Genomic DNA, 15,587 nt, shown 5'->3' with positions numbered 1-15,587 from the left:
AGACCCCGAATAGCCAAAGCAATCCTGAGGAAGAAGAATAAAGTGGCGGGGCTCTCACTCCCCAACTTCAAGCTCTACTACAAAGCCACAGTAATCAAGACAGTTTGGTACTGGCAGAAGAACAGAGCCACAGACCAGTGGAACACAATAGAGACCCCAGATATTAACCCAAACATTTATGGTCAATTAATATGTGATAAAGGAGCCATGGACATACAATGGGGAAATGACAGTCTCTTCAACAGATGGTGCTGACAAAACTGGACAGCTACATGTAGGAGAATGAAACTGGATCACTGTCTAACCCCATACACAAAAGTAAACTCAAAATGGAACAAAGACTTGAATGTAAGTCATGAAACCATAAAACTCTTAGGGAAAAACATAGGCAAAAATCTCTTGGACATAAACATGAGCGACTTCTTCATGAACATATCTCCCCAGGCAAGGGAAACAAAAGCAAAAATGAAAAAGTGGGACTATATCAAGCTGAAAAGCTTCTGTACAGCAAAGGACACCATCAATAGAACAAAAAGATACCCTACAGTATGGGAGAATATATTCGTAAATGAAAGATCCGATAAAGGCTTGACATCCAAAATATATAAAGAGCTCACATGCCTCAACAAACAAAAAGCACATAATCCAATTAAAAAATGGGCAGAGGAGCTGAATAGACAGTTCTCCAAAGAAGAAATTCAGATGGCCAACATACACATGAAAAGATGCTCCACATCACTTGTCATCAGAGAAATGAAAATTAAAACCTCAATGAGATATCACCTCACACCAGTAAGGATCGCCACCATCCAAAGGACAAACAACAACAAATGTTAGCGAGTTTGTGGAGAAAGGGGAACCCTCCTACACTGCTGGTGGGAATGCAAATTAGTTCAACCATTGTGGAAAGCAGTACGGAGGTTCCTCAAAATGCTCAAAATAGAAATACATTTGACCCAGGAATTCCACTTCTAGGAATTTACCCTAAGAATGCAGCAGCCTAGTTTGAAAAAGACAGGTGCACCCCTATGTTTATTGCAGCACTATTTACAATAGCCAAGAAATGGAAGCAACCTAAATGTCCATCAGTGGATGAATGGATAAAGAATATGTGGTACATATACACAATGGAATATTACTCAGCCATAAGAAAAAAACAGATCCTACCATTTGCAACAACATGGATGGAGCTAGAGGGTATTATGCTCAGTGAAATAAGCCAGGCGGAGAAAGACAAGTACCAAATGATTTCACTATATGTGGAGTATAAGAACAAAGAAAAACTGAAGGAAGAAAAGAGCAGCAAAATCACAGAACCCAAGAATGGACTAAAGGTTACCAAAGGGAAAGGGACTTGTGCAGGAGGGGTGGGAAGGGAGGGATAAGGGCAGGGAAAAAGAAAGGGGGCCTTATGATTAGCATGTATAATGTGTGTGGGGGGTCATAGGGAGGGTTATGCAACACAGAGAAGACAAGTAGTGAGTCTATAGCATCTTACTACACTGATGAACAGTGACTGTAATGGGGTTTGTTGGGGGGGGACCTGGTGAAGGGGGGAATCTAGTAACCATAATGTTCTTCATGTAATTGTAGATTAATGATAATAAAATGAATAAAATAAAAAATAAAATAAATAAAAAAATTAAGATTGGTATAATTTTTTCCATTAATTTATACTAATTTTATTTTTAGGATTTTAAATACATAAGCTCATTTTCTACCCCCAACTAAGTTTATTGAGATGTAACTGACACACATTACGTAAGCTTTAGGTGTATAATGTGTTGATTTGATAAACTTATATACTACAATTCATTTTCTTTATTTTTTTAATAACAAAGTAAGTTTAAGGGGGAGAAAGGTGAAAAATTAGACAAATTCCTGACATATTTGTAATACATGCATATTATTTAAAAATGAGTAAGTACTAGCGCTTAAAAACTTCCAAATCAAACGAAATATATTGCTCCTCTTTTTACTCTACAAAGAATAATTTTATAGATATTTTATAAATATCCCAACTCTAAAACTTGGGAACAGCCAAACTGAAAAACTGAAAAAAGGGAACAGGATTATGGAATAAATGAATGAGGAGCTTTTACATGATTGAAACACTGCACATTTGTAAATCTAAGCTTTATTTTATTTGTAATGAAGATTCTCTAAAAAGCATACTCAGTTATGACTTCCTGAAATTTATAATCAGTTGGGGGTCTCAGTTCTCACTGTCTTTGAGATTATTCATTCAAAAATACTTACTCAGTAAATACTTGAAATACAGCAATGAACAAAACAGACAAAACCCTCTGTAATCATGGAACACTCATTCTAGTTTTGGACAGAAAATAAACACAAAGGTAATAAGTACTATAAAGAAAAAGGAATGTAGGGGTACTAATCATGCTGTTTTAAATAAGTTAGGGAAGGCATAGCTGAAATCTCACTTACACAGAATATTTTTATCTAGTTTGGAATTTTAAACAGAAAAGGAAAATAAGTAAGAAGATCCCAATTTAAGACAGCAATTATAATCAAAAAACTTTTCTTCTGAGAGAGCTAAGACAACAAATGTTGTATTGACAAAATTTTAAGATACCAATGTGATAATATAAATGTCACTGTTAAAGATTTATTTTTGGTTATATTCCAAAAGTGATATCCAGACATATACCATAATGCTCCAAGGTTACTCAAAACATTAGTATCATTGTTAAAATGACATGAGGCTATTCTTTATTTCATCTTGAATAAATGCTATCATAGAGAACTTTCAGACTGTAACATTTAAAGCCTTAAAGGAGAAATTAGAATATCTAAACTAGACCCAATGAAAACCCGAGTCCTTAGATTAAGAACTAGAAAGTAACAGCTGATATCTATTATTTTTTATTTAATAATGAATTAAATGAAAATTTACCTTGCCCAGAGCGGCTTTGGCGAGAGTCTACACTTGACTGCCTTCGATCCTGTGGTTCCTCGCTCCCTCCGTCTGCATAAAATTAGAGGAGCATAAGCAAATAGGTAATGAAACTGATGTAATATCTTCTCTGGTGCCAACTATATCTTAAAACAACAATATCGTTTGTTTTCATTTCTTATAATCTCAATCATTAACATATATAAGAAATTTTCCTATAAACCAAAGGTTCTTACCTTGTTTTTGTGAGGATGGTTTACACTCCCTTTTGAAAATCTAAAGAAAGTGAAGATGTTCTTTCCCTACCCCCATACATACACACTCTGCTTCGCATATAATGAAGCAATGTTACCAATTCTGAAGTTCATTCATGAAATTCCATTTTAGAAGCCTTGATTTAAAGCAATATTTAAATTAATTAAAGCTGCTCATTTGTCTAATGTACATCAAATAATCCCATAGTTGAATGTTTTACTATAATAAAAATTACATTTACATGTTTTATGAAAGACCAATGTAAATCAGAATCAGAAAAACTCAGAAATGAAGAGACACAAACCAAGGAAGAATTCTCAACAAAACAAAAATCGTTTCAGTAATGAAGACTAAACTACAAGAAACAAGAATAAATAAACATAACCAAAAATCTTAAAAGAAACAGAAGGTAAAAAGGAAGAAAATCTTTAAAAAAATTTTCAAAAAAGAAGAAAGAAATCAAAAAGGATTTACAAGAAGGTGAAAAATATGGGAAACAGGCAGAAAAGATTCAGCATAAGAATAAAAATAGGAGTCCCTAAAGAAGAAAACCAGAGAATAGAATACTAAGAACTATAAGAAAACTTTCCAGGAAGTGTCTATGTGTAATATATATAGTTGTGTATAAATACATGTATACATATATGTGTGTATATATATATATATATATATATATTTAAAACTACATATTGCAAGTGCACTCGTGTACTTGAGCTCATCAACTTAGATTAATGCACCAAGACATTTTCAACTAAAATGATTAGACTTTAAAGAAAAAAGGAATAAAGACCTTCAGGCATTTAGGTAAAAACATTACATGACTTTTAAAGAGGAAAATAATAGAAGAAAATGGAATAATCTATTTAAAACACACAAAATAAGAAAATTTGAGCCAAAGATTTTACATCCAATAAAACTACCTTTAAGTATAAATAGTAAAAACAAACAGTTATCAAGAACCCAGGGAACACTGTCCCCATGAGATCTTCTTAGCTCTACTAGAGAACTAACTTTAAGTAACCAAGTGACTACAAGAGACATCAGAATAAGGACTGGTGGTGGGCATTAAATATAAAATCGATTGTAGAATTAAGACTAAATGAGGATTTTTAAGTGGAGTGATTATAGTATGCAAAGTCTGTAAGATCTGACGATGTAGATATAGCAAAACCATAAATAAATGGGGGAGAATGGAGAAAGCATAGACAAACATAAAAATTTTGATTTCAGTATCAAAATTAGTGGTAGTAATGTTCTGAGACTGTTAGGTAGAAAGACAGACATGAGCAGCCAGAGAAAGGGAAGATAATGTTCAAGGAAAAAACACCCAAACTCGGCCCGTGTAGGGGGTCCCACATGAAGACAACAAAGGTTTTGCAGGGAGGTAACTTCCTTTCCTTTTAGAACCAGGCCAAACTCGTCCCAACCAGATTCCAATGCGGTGCAATGAACAAAACTAAGAATTGTCCAAACCACACCTCATCATGAGAAAGGACAAGCGCACTGAGAGGGGTGGCTATATAGATGGACCCGTCAATCAAATAACCTCACCTTATTGATCAACGTTTAGGCACCTCCTAGCCAGAATGTAATGTAAAGGCCTCCCACCTAACAGACTGAGGCTTTTGTCTACTTTGACTCCCGCCCCTCCTCTCTTGGAGTGTATTCAAATAAAACTTTCGCTCTGCTTCGCTATTGTGTTTCCGCTTTTCGATTCTTTGTTTTGGCAGGGAAAAGATCTGTGTAGAACAAACTCGACCTGCAACAAGACCACTGTATTTATATAGAGGGATAAAGCAAATGAGTAATTATGGGACACTATAACACTGTCATCTTGAGAACAGGAATTCTCAATGTGGAAAAAAGAACTTTAGATGAAATAATATGGAAGTAGTTAAAAACTCTGCAGTATTGAATCTGTATTGGAAACAGCAGTATGATCTTATAAATCACAGGTATACCCTAGCTCTATCCACTGAATATGCCTAGACATAGTGACTGACAGAGCAGCACTGATCATCCCTAGTGCCCAGATTGTGATCTTGAAATGCCATTGTCCATTAAGAGAAACCAAGATTTCTTAAAAAAAACTGGTTTAGTAAAGGAAATGTACTGGATAAGCCTGGAACAGCCTGACATATCCAACAGTAAGGAAGCTACCAAAGAAAAGTCCAACTAGGGTTGTATCAAAAAAGATTCAGTGAAAAAGCCCTCACTGGCCCTGACATCATAATGGTGTTTAAAAAACAAGACCACCATACTAACTAGTCACCTTCGAAGTTGACAGGGACTCAGTTCATTATCTTGAAAACCAGGGAAATAAAAGGAAAGAATCAAGCAATTCATTCTATATTTCCTATATAAACTGTACTGGTAGCCAAAGAGTGTAAGAGAGTTCTCCGTATAAAAATTATTCCAAAAAATAAAATGGGAAACAAAAGACAGAATTAGAATATTACTATTTCACAATTTGTAATGAATTAATAGTCCTGCAGGCATTCAGATCCATGGCTAATAACATCAAGAAAGAGTAAAACAGTACAACCCAGATACTATATGCCTCCTGATGATAAGAACATAACTACAATTTTGCCAAAACAATCAAACCTGAGTCCAGTCAAACATCTGAATCTAGCTATTAGTTTTCAGGAAAAGCAAAGGCAAATAGAGGAAAATGTCCAATTGTTCCTGAGTGCCCAATCAACAAAATTTGGACTGTGGGAAATTCTACAGGTCAAACAACCCAGGTCTTACAAAAGATAAAAAAGATAAACCACTATGAAGTTCTGAATTATTGTGGAATAAAGATTCATTTTATCAAAATAGATTAAAGATGGCGGCATGAGAGGAGACACAGAGGCTTCCTCCTAAAACGGGATACAATTAGAAAATTTAATTGGCGCAACTAATCCTGAGAGAGCAACAGGAAAGAGGAGCGTCAGACTGCACACACCTGGAGAGAAGAGCAGACCTCAGCGAACCGGTAATGTACCAGAGTTGAGGCTCTGCAGGACCCGAGCCCCTCCCCCACCCCAGCTCACTGGCAGGAGGAAGAGAAACGGAGCAAGGAGGGAGTGGAAGGCTTGGGACTGCTGAATACCTAGCTCCGAAGATCTGCTCTGGGAGGCCAAACCTACATTTCATGGTGCTTTCATGAGACTTGCATGACTACTGGGTTGAAAGTTAATACACGCAGAGTTCCTGGGGAGACTGGGATTCCAGCCACTTGTGGAAAGCAGGGATCCATATCCAGTTGCTCTGGGACAAAAACTTATACCTGTGTGCCTGGCCCACTGGCTCAGGCAGTGGAGACAGGCACAGCAGCCAGGAGGTGGGGAACAGCTCTTTCCTACCCCCAGGCACCAGTACCACTCCCCTGCGACCCCTGACATTGCTTCAGGGGCTCAGCAGCACCAGAACAGAGTTTCTGGACACTAGAAGGCGCCATATACAAACATGAAATGCCAAAGGAACCCTGTCCAGAGTAAAATTGTTAATACAACTCCCGAGAAAGATTTAAATGATATGGACCTTGTGACTCTTCCTGGAAGGGAGTTCAAAATAAAAATAATCAACATCCAAATGGAGGTACGGAAAGACATCCAAGAACTCAGGAATGAATTCAGGTCAGAGATCCAATCGTTAAAGAACACGATGGAGGGTATTAAAAGCAGGTTGGATATGGTGGAGGAGACAATAAATGAAATAGAAACTAGAGAAGAGGAATACAAAGAAGCTGAGGCACAGAGAGAAAAAAGGATCTCTAAAAATGAAAGAATATTGAGAGAACTGTATGACCAATCCAAGTGGAACAATATCCGCATTATTGGGATACCAGAAGAAGAAGAGAGAGAAAAAGGGATAGAAAGTGTCTTTGAGGAGGTAGTTGCTGAAAACTTCCCCAATCTGGGGAAGGAGATAGTCTCTCAGGCCATGGAGATCCACAGATCCCCCTACACAAGGGACCCAAGGAAGACAACACCAAGACACATAGTAATTAAAATGGGAAAGATCAAGGATAAGGACAGACTGTTAAAAGCAGCCAGAGGCAGAAATAAGACCACATACAAAGGAAAGCCCATCAGACTAACAACAGACTTCTCAGCAGAAACCTTACAGGCTAGAAGGGAGTGGCATGATGTATTTAATGCCATGAAGCAGAAGGGCCTGGAAACAAGATTACTTTATCTGGCGAGGTTATCATTTAAATTTGAAGGGGGGATTAAACAATTTCCAGATAAGCAAAAGCTGAGAGAGTTTACCTCCCACAAACCATCTCTACAGTCTACTTTGGAGGGACTGCTATAGATGGAAGTGTTCCTAGGGTTTGATAGCTGTCACCAGAGGTAGTAAAACCACGATAGGGAGGGTGGAGCAGCTGATTGCGAGGTAAATGCAAAATTAAATTGACTATCCCAAAAGCCAATCAAGGGATAGAGAAAAAGTATAGATTCTGATACTTAATACATAAAGAATGAAGGAGGAAGAAAAAGGAGGAGAAATAGAAAAGAACCTTTAGATTGTGTTTGTAACAGCATACTAAGTGAGTTAAGTTAGACTCTTAGATAGTAAGGAAAGTAACCTGGAACCTTTGGTAACCATGAATCTAAAGCCTGAAATGGCTATAAGTACATACCTATTGATAATCACCCTAAATGTAAATGGACTGAATTGACCAATCAAAAGACATATAGTCACTGAATGGATAAAAAAACAAGACCCATCTATATGCTGCTTACAAGAGACTCACCTCAAACCCAAAGACATGCACAGACTAAAAGTCAAGGGATGGAAAAAGATATTTCATGCAAACAATAGGGAGAAAAAAGCAGGTGTTGCAGTACTAGTATCAGACAAAATAGACTTCAAAACAAAGAAAGTAACAAGAGATAAAGAAGGACATGATAAAGGGCTCAGTCCAACAAGAGGATATAAACATTCTAAATATATATGCACCCAACACAGGAGCACCAGCATATGTGAAACAAATACTAACAGAACTAAAGGAGGAAATACACTGCAATGCATTCATTTTAGGAGACTTCAACACACCATTCACTCCAAAGGACAGATCCACCAGACAGAAAATAAGTAAGGACACAGAGGCACTGAACAACACACTAGAACAGATGGACCTAATAGACATCTATAGAACTCTACACCCAAAAGCAACAGGATACACATTCTTCGCAAGTGCACATGGAACATTCTCCAGAATAGACCACATACTAGCCCACAAAAAGAGCCTCAGGAAATTCGAAAAGACTGAAACCCTACCAATCAACTTTTCAGACCACAAAGGTATAAAACTAGAAATAAATTGTACCAAGAAAGCAAAAAGACTCACAAACACATGGAGGCTTAACAACATGCTTCTAAATAGTCAATGGATCAATGACCAAATTAAAATGGAGATCCAGCAATATATGGAAATAAATGACAGCAACAACACAAAGCCCCAACTTCTGTGGGATGCAGCGAAAGCGGTCTTAAGGGGAAAGTATATAGCAATCCAGGCATATTTAAAGAAGGAAGAACAAACCCAAACGAATAGTCTAACGCCACAGTTATCAAAATTGGAAAAAGAAGAACAAATGAGGCCTAAAGACAGCAGAAGGAGGGACATAATAAAGATCAGAGAAGAAATAAATAAAATTGAGAAGAATAAAACAATACAAAAAAATCAATGAAACCAAGAGCTGGTTCTTTGAGAAAATAAATAAAATAGATAAGCCTCTAGCCAGACTTATTAAGAGAAAAAGAGAATCAACACACATCAACAGAATCAGAAATGAGAAAGGAAACATCACGACGGACCCAACAGAAATACAAAGAATTATTAGAGACTACTGTGAAAACCTATATGTTAAGAAGCTGGAAAACTTAGAAGAAAAGGACAACTTCCTAGAAAAATACAACGTTCCAAGACTGACCAAGGAAGAAACACAAAATCTAAACCAAATAATTACCAGCAAAGAAATTGAAGCGGTAATCAAAAAACTACCCAAGAACAAAACCCCTGGGGCAGATGGATTTACCTCAGAATTTTATCAGACATACAGAGAAGATATAATTCCCATTCTCCTTAAAGTTTTCCAAAAAATACAAGAGGAGGGAATACTCCCAAACTCATTCTATGAAGCCAACATCACCCTAATTCCAAAACCAGGCAAAGACCCCACCAAAAAAGAAAATTACAGACCAATATCCCTGATGAACATAGATGCAAAAATACTCAACAAAATATTAGCAAACCGAATTCAAATATACATCAAAAGGATCATACACCATGAACAAGTGGGATTCATCCCACGGATTCAAGGATGGTACAACATCTGAAAATCCATCAACATCATCCACCACATAAACAAAAAGGACAAAAACCACATGATCATCTCCATAGATGCTGAAAAAGCATTCGACAAAATTCAACATCCATTCACGAAAAAAACTCTCAACAAAATGGGTATAGAGGGCAGGCACCTCAACATAATAAAGGCCATATATGATAAACCCACAGCCAATATCATACTGAACAGTGAAAAGCTGAAAGCTTTTCCTCTGAGATGGGGAACAAGACAGGGATGCCCACTCTCCCCACTGTTATTCAACATAGTACTGGAGGTCCTAGCCACACCAATTAGACAAAAAAAAGAAATACAAGGAATCCATATTGGTAAAGGAGAAGTCAAACTGTCACTATTTGCAGATGACATGAAATTGTACATAAAAAACCCTGAAGACTCCACCCCAAAACTACTAGAACTGATATCGGAATACAGCAAAGTTGCAGGATACAAAATTAACACACAGAAATCTGTGGCTTTCCTATACACTAACAATGAGTCAATAGAAAGAGAAATCAGGAAAACAATTCCATTCACAATTGCATCAAAAAGAATAAAATACCTAGGAATAAACCTAACCAAAGAAGTGAAAGACCTATACCCTGAAAACTCTAAGACACTCTTAAGGAAGTTAAAGAGGACACTAACAAATGGAAACTCATCCCATGCTCTCGGCTAGGAAGAATTAATATTGTCAAAATGGCCATCCTGCCCAAAGCAATATATAGATTTGATGCAATCCCTATCAAATTACTAACAACATTCTTCAACGAACTGGAATAAATAGTTCAAAAATTCATATGGAAACACCAAAGACCCCGAATAGCCAAAGCAATCCTGAGGAAGAAGAATAAAGTGGCGGGGCTCTCACTCCCCAACTTCAAGCTCTACTACAAAGCCACAGTAATCAAGACAATTTGGTACTGGCACAAGAACAGAGCCACAAACCAGTGGAACAGATTAGAGACTCCAGACATTAACCCAAACATATATGGTCAATTAATATTCGATAAAGGAGCCATGGACATACAATGGGGAAATGACAGTCTCTTCAACAGATGGTGCTGGCAGAACTGGACAGCTACATGTAAGAGAATGAAACTGGATCACTGTCTAACCCCATACACAAAAGTAAATTCAAAATGGATCAAAGACCTGAATGTAAATCATGAAACCATAAAACTCTTAGAAAAAAACATAGGCAAAAATCTCTTGGATGTGATCATTAGTGACTTCTTCATGAATATATCTCCCTGGGCAAGGAAAACAAAAGCAAAATGAACAAGTGGGACTATATCAAGCTGAAAAGCTTCTGTACAGCAAAGGACACCATCAATAGAACAAAAAGGTACCCTACAGTATGGGAGAATATTTTCGTAAATGACAGATCTGATAAAGGCTTGACATCCAAAATATATAAAGAGCTCACGCTCCTCAACAAACAAAAAGCAAATAATACAATTAAAATATGGGCAGAGGAGCTGAACAGACAGTTCTCCAAAGAAGAAATTCAGATGGCCAACAGACACATGAAAAGATGCTCCACATCACTAGTTATCAGAGACATGCAAATTAAAACCACAATGAGATATCACCTCACACCAGTAAGGGTGGCCACCATCCAAAGGACAAACAACAACAAATGTTGGCGAGGTTGTGGAGAAAGGGGAACCCTCCTACACTGCTGGTGGGAATGTAAATTAGTTGAACCATTGTGGAAAGCAATATGGAGATTCCTCAAAATGCTCAAAATAGACTTACAATTTGACCCAGCAATTCCACTTCTAGGAATTTATCCTAAGGATGCAGCACTCCAGTTTGAAAAAGACAGATGCACCCCTATGTTTGTCGCAGCACTATTTACAATAGCCAAGAAATGGAAGCAACCTAAGTGTCCATCAGTAGATGAATGGATAAAGAAGATGTGGTACATATACACAATGGAATATTATTCAGCCACAAGAAGAAAACAAATCCTACCATTTGCAACAACATGGATGGAGCTAGAGGGTATTATGCTCAGTGAAATAAGCCAAGTGGAGAAAGACAAATACCAAATGATTTCACTCATCTGTGGAGTATAAGAACAAAAGAAAAACTGAAGGAACAAAACAGCAGCAGAATCACAGAAACCAAGAATGGGCTAACAGTTACCAAAGGGAAAGAGACTGGGGTGAATGGGAGGGTAGGGAGGGATAAGGGCAGGGAAGAAGAAAGGGGGTATTATAATTAGCATGTATAATGTGGGGGGTGGGGAAAAGGGGAGGGCTTTGCAACACAGAGAAGACAAGTAGTGATTCTACAACATCTTACTATGCTGATGGATAGTGACTGTAATGGGGTTTGTGGGGGGGACTTGGGGTAGGGGAGAGCCTAGTAAACATAAATAAAAATTAAAAATTAAAAAAAATTAAAAAAAATAGAAAACAATACCAGAAATCTATGGCATCTTGTATCAGCTATCAGGATATATAAACATAGCCCTAGTCAATTTTCCTTCCTATCAGTTAATTTTTTATGCAAATATTCTTCATTTCCTCCATACTTGAGAATCAACTACAATGAACACATATTCAGACATGTCTTAAATTTTTATTTTTCTGATTTATATATATGTAATATTAAGCACTTAATATTACATATATATTTTCTCATATATATGCATCACATTCTGTTTTAACATCAACATGTCCTTGAAGTATACAAGAAGTAATATGAAGAGAACACAGACATTTCCCCTCAACAGAGGAGAAAAATAAAAACAAAAACAAGGCTTCAAACAGTATTAAATTCGATGATTCTGCAGAGGGTAAAACAACCCAGGAAAAATTCAGGCAAGAAATGGTTTAAGACAGGTTTTGAGTCAGCAAGCCAATGAAAAGACAGCAAGTTATCAATTTCGACACATTTATAATCTAAAATGTCTTAATTGCCTGAATTTTAAAAATTACTTAGAAATACACTGCAGTTAATTTGAGCAATTCATTCCTCTAAGACTGAAACCTTAAGCATGTCCTACTCCAATGGAGACAAATCCTAAGAGTTGATAATAACTCTCAGGTAAAAGTAAACGGTTAAATAGACATTTTTAAAAATAATAAACTCACCACTGCCCCAAGATGGTGGAGAAAAAAATTTCAACCTCTTTAAAGTGTTTCTGGTATGCTTATGGAATCAATGAATCCATTATCCAAAACAGCAGGACTGCAATAACATACAGTACTTTAAATGCTTTTGCTTTGTTTAACACACAATTCCTTCAGTACAGATAAGACTTCCCACACATAATACTACATCTGCTTTTATGGACAAAACAGAAGACCTTCCTTCATCAGGCAAGTCAAGTAATTTGCGTAACACTGATTACGTCACCCTGGAGTGTAGAAGGCAGAACAGGGCTGTGTTGGTGAAGTTAGAACCAAACCTGAGTTAAAGACTTACTTCACATACGTTGTGAACTTTACAGAGGAAAACCCACAGATGTAACAGGCACAGAAACAAAAAGAAAAGACCTGACTGACTCAAGTGCTAACTTTTAAAATCAGAACTTAGGTTTCCTCGATTTATGGTAATCATCAGAGAACATTTATTTTTTATCACATGGAAGAGAGAGATCAAATGTTGACAGGTCAAGGAATATGAACAGAGAATTGGTTACTGAATTTAGTCACGTAGCTGATTTAGCATGGTTCCTTTGGAGTGGCAGGGGTGAAACCTAATAGGATTAAATTCAAGAAAGAATAGAAAGCTTTTGAGAAAGTTACTGCCTCTCTCTAGACATGGAAGACAACCCATGGAGACCATGGATGTTTTGGTTACCATCTTGTAAACACAAGAGGAATAAACCATAGGATAAAGTTAACAGTCTGAAAATTAGGGTAAAGACATGGATAACAAAGCTCTCTTTAACACTGGATCTCTGGACTACAATCATACAATCCAATAAAACCTCTCCATTATATAAACTAGAGGTCAGTAAACTAGCTCACAAGCCAAATCTGGCCTGCCACCTATTCTTGGACAGCCAGTGAGCTAACAATGGTTTTTACATTGTTAAATAACTGGGAAAAAAAAAAGATTTTGTGACACATAAAAATCACATGAAATTCAAATTTCAGTGTCCATAAATAAAGTTGTGTTAGCACACAGTCGTGATCACTCATTCATATACAGTCCATGACTGGTTTCATACTACAAAGACAGAGTTCAGTATCTGCACTATATAGCCTGCAAAGCCTAAAATATTTACTATCTGGCCCTTCATAGAAAAAAATTTGCCAAACCCTCATATAAGCAATTCTGACTCAAATATTTTGTCACTTGCAACCATAAAATCCTGAACAATACATTTCACTATATCTGGCAGCACCAAACTACTTGATGATATTCAATGAGGAAAAGCATTATGAGGTCTCCATCAATTTATTAATACTATTTCCTCTGCCTAAAATGCAGTTACCTTACTTGACAATATAATAAAATTGTATTCAACATATATTAACAGTGCTTGCATCTAGCAGAACAGAGTTGGACTCAATCTTTTTACTATTATTATTTATTATGATCTTAGGAAAATTAATTAAATTCTCTGAACCTCAGTTTCCTTTTCTGTGAAGGTGATACAGTAATACCCTTTGGATTTGCAGTTAGAAACAAACACAGTAGTAATATACACAAAACACAATGTGCCATCTGGCACTAAATAAACATTTATTAAATGATAACTGGAATCTTCATCTATCATCAACATTATCAATAACCATGTCCCTTCACCAAAAGATAGCTTAAATGTCATTTCCTACCTTCTCTATAAAGACTTCCTAGATGCCTACCAGAAAGAATTAATTGCTCCTCTTCTGTGCTCCCATAGCACATTATACATATCAGTTTCACAGCCTTGCCACATTGCGTAATAGTCCATTCTTTATATGACTATCTCTGGACTGTAAAATGTTCTAAGTGTGCCTTTGAAAGCCTTTTTCATCTTGGTATTTTCAGTGCCAAATGAAGGCTGATATGGAGTGGGTTTTCTTAAAATATATATATATTGAATTAATTTTATCAAGGGCCAGCTCTAAAATTAATGCTCATCAAATCAAACCAGGTTCAAGAAAAAAATAATAATGTGGTTTGAGATACAGGTTAAGATGGAGTTTAAGGAGTTCAGTGTTTTTCTTTTCTTAGCCCAGCTACTACTACATAAAGAAAAGATGAGCAGCATTATTCCAAAGCATTATGACATCATCCTCCACATCAATCTCAATGATCTTTATTATCAGTAAGAATTTTCATAGGTAAGCCCAGACTCATCTAAAAGTGCTCTAGTTCTTAAGAAAACATCTATAGCATCTCTTCCTCTAAAGAAAAAAGGAAACACTCTATATCAAAGAAATATACTAATTAGCATAATGCCATCATCACTATAGCTAATGATCTTCAGAAGTATACTACAAAATAGTTTCAACACTTGCCAGAATATAAAAATGACAAGTTCACAGGCTTTATAGACCTAGCTTGTATACTGCAAATCTAAAAAAGAAAAGTAACTTCCCTAAGATGAATTATTAATTTACATTTGCCTAAGGCATCAAAAATGTCCCAGAGATCTGATCTGTAACTCAAGAAAAGTTCTATTAAACACATAATGTTTTGATTCTCATGATGTATCTATGCATCAATGATGATGACTAATAACAGGAAAACAAAATGGACTTGCTAACCATAAATGGAGCAATCACCAGTAATAATATCAGTATTTTAAAAGTTGATGACTGTGCTTTCAAGGTGCACAATGAATATACAAAATATTAAGCCTAACACTGAATTAAATAGAGTAACATTAAATTTAAAGGTGTGTATGATTATACATTATTGTTTTTTAAATAAGCTTTTTATTTTAAAATAATTTTAGATATACAGAAAAGTTGCTAGGATAGTACAAACAGATCCCATAAACCTGGTGTCCCACTTAGTCATTTGTCAAAACTAATGCATCAATGTTGATTCATTATTAACTGAAGTCCACTCTTCATTTATATTTCCTTAGCTTTTATCTAATGTATTTTTTT

General features: G+C 36.2%; 1 protein-coding gene across 9 annotated transcripts in view; it reads right to left on the bottom strand.

Moving 5' to 3' along the window:
* TANC2 (tetratricopeptide repeat, ankyrin repeat and coiled-coil containing 2) overlaps positions 1-15,587 on the bottom strand; it is a 376,540-nt gene that overhangs the window by 238,435 nt on the left and 122,518 nt on the right. For all 9 annotated transcript variants that reach the window (XM_036899778.2, XM_057501594.1, XM_057501595.1 and 6 more), the window contains exon 3: positions 2,918-2,989. In XM_036899778.2, the coding sequence (XP_036755673.1) occupies positions 2,918-2,989 (72 nt within the window). The remainder of the gene's footprint in view (positions 1-2,917; positions 2,990-15,587) is intronic.

Source organism: Manis pentadactyla, chromosome 4 (assembly GCF_030020395.1).
Source record: "Manis pentadactyla isolate mManPen7 chromosome 4, mManPen7.hap1, whole genome shotgun sequence".
NCBI lineage: Eukaryota > Metazoa > Chordata > Mammalia > Pholidota > Manidae > Manis > Manis pentadactyla.
The sequence above is the reverse complement of the archived record's forward strand: the minus strand, read 5'-3'. Positions and strand labels throughout refer to the sequence as shown.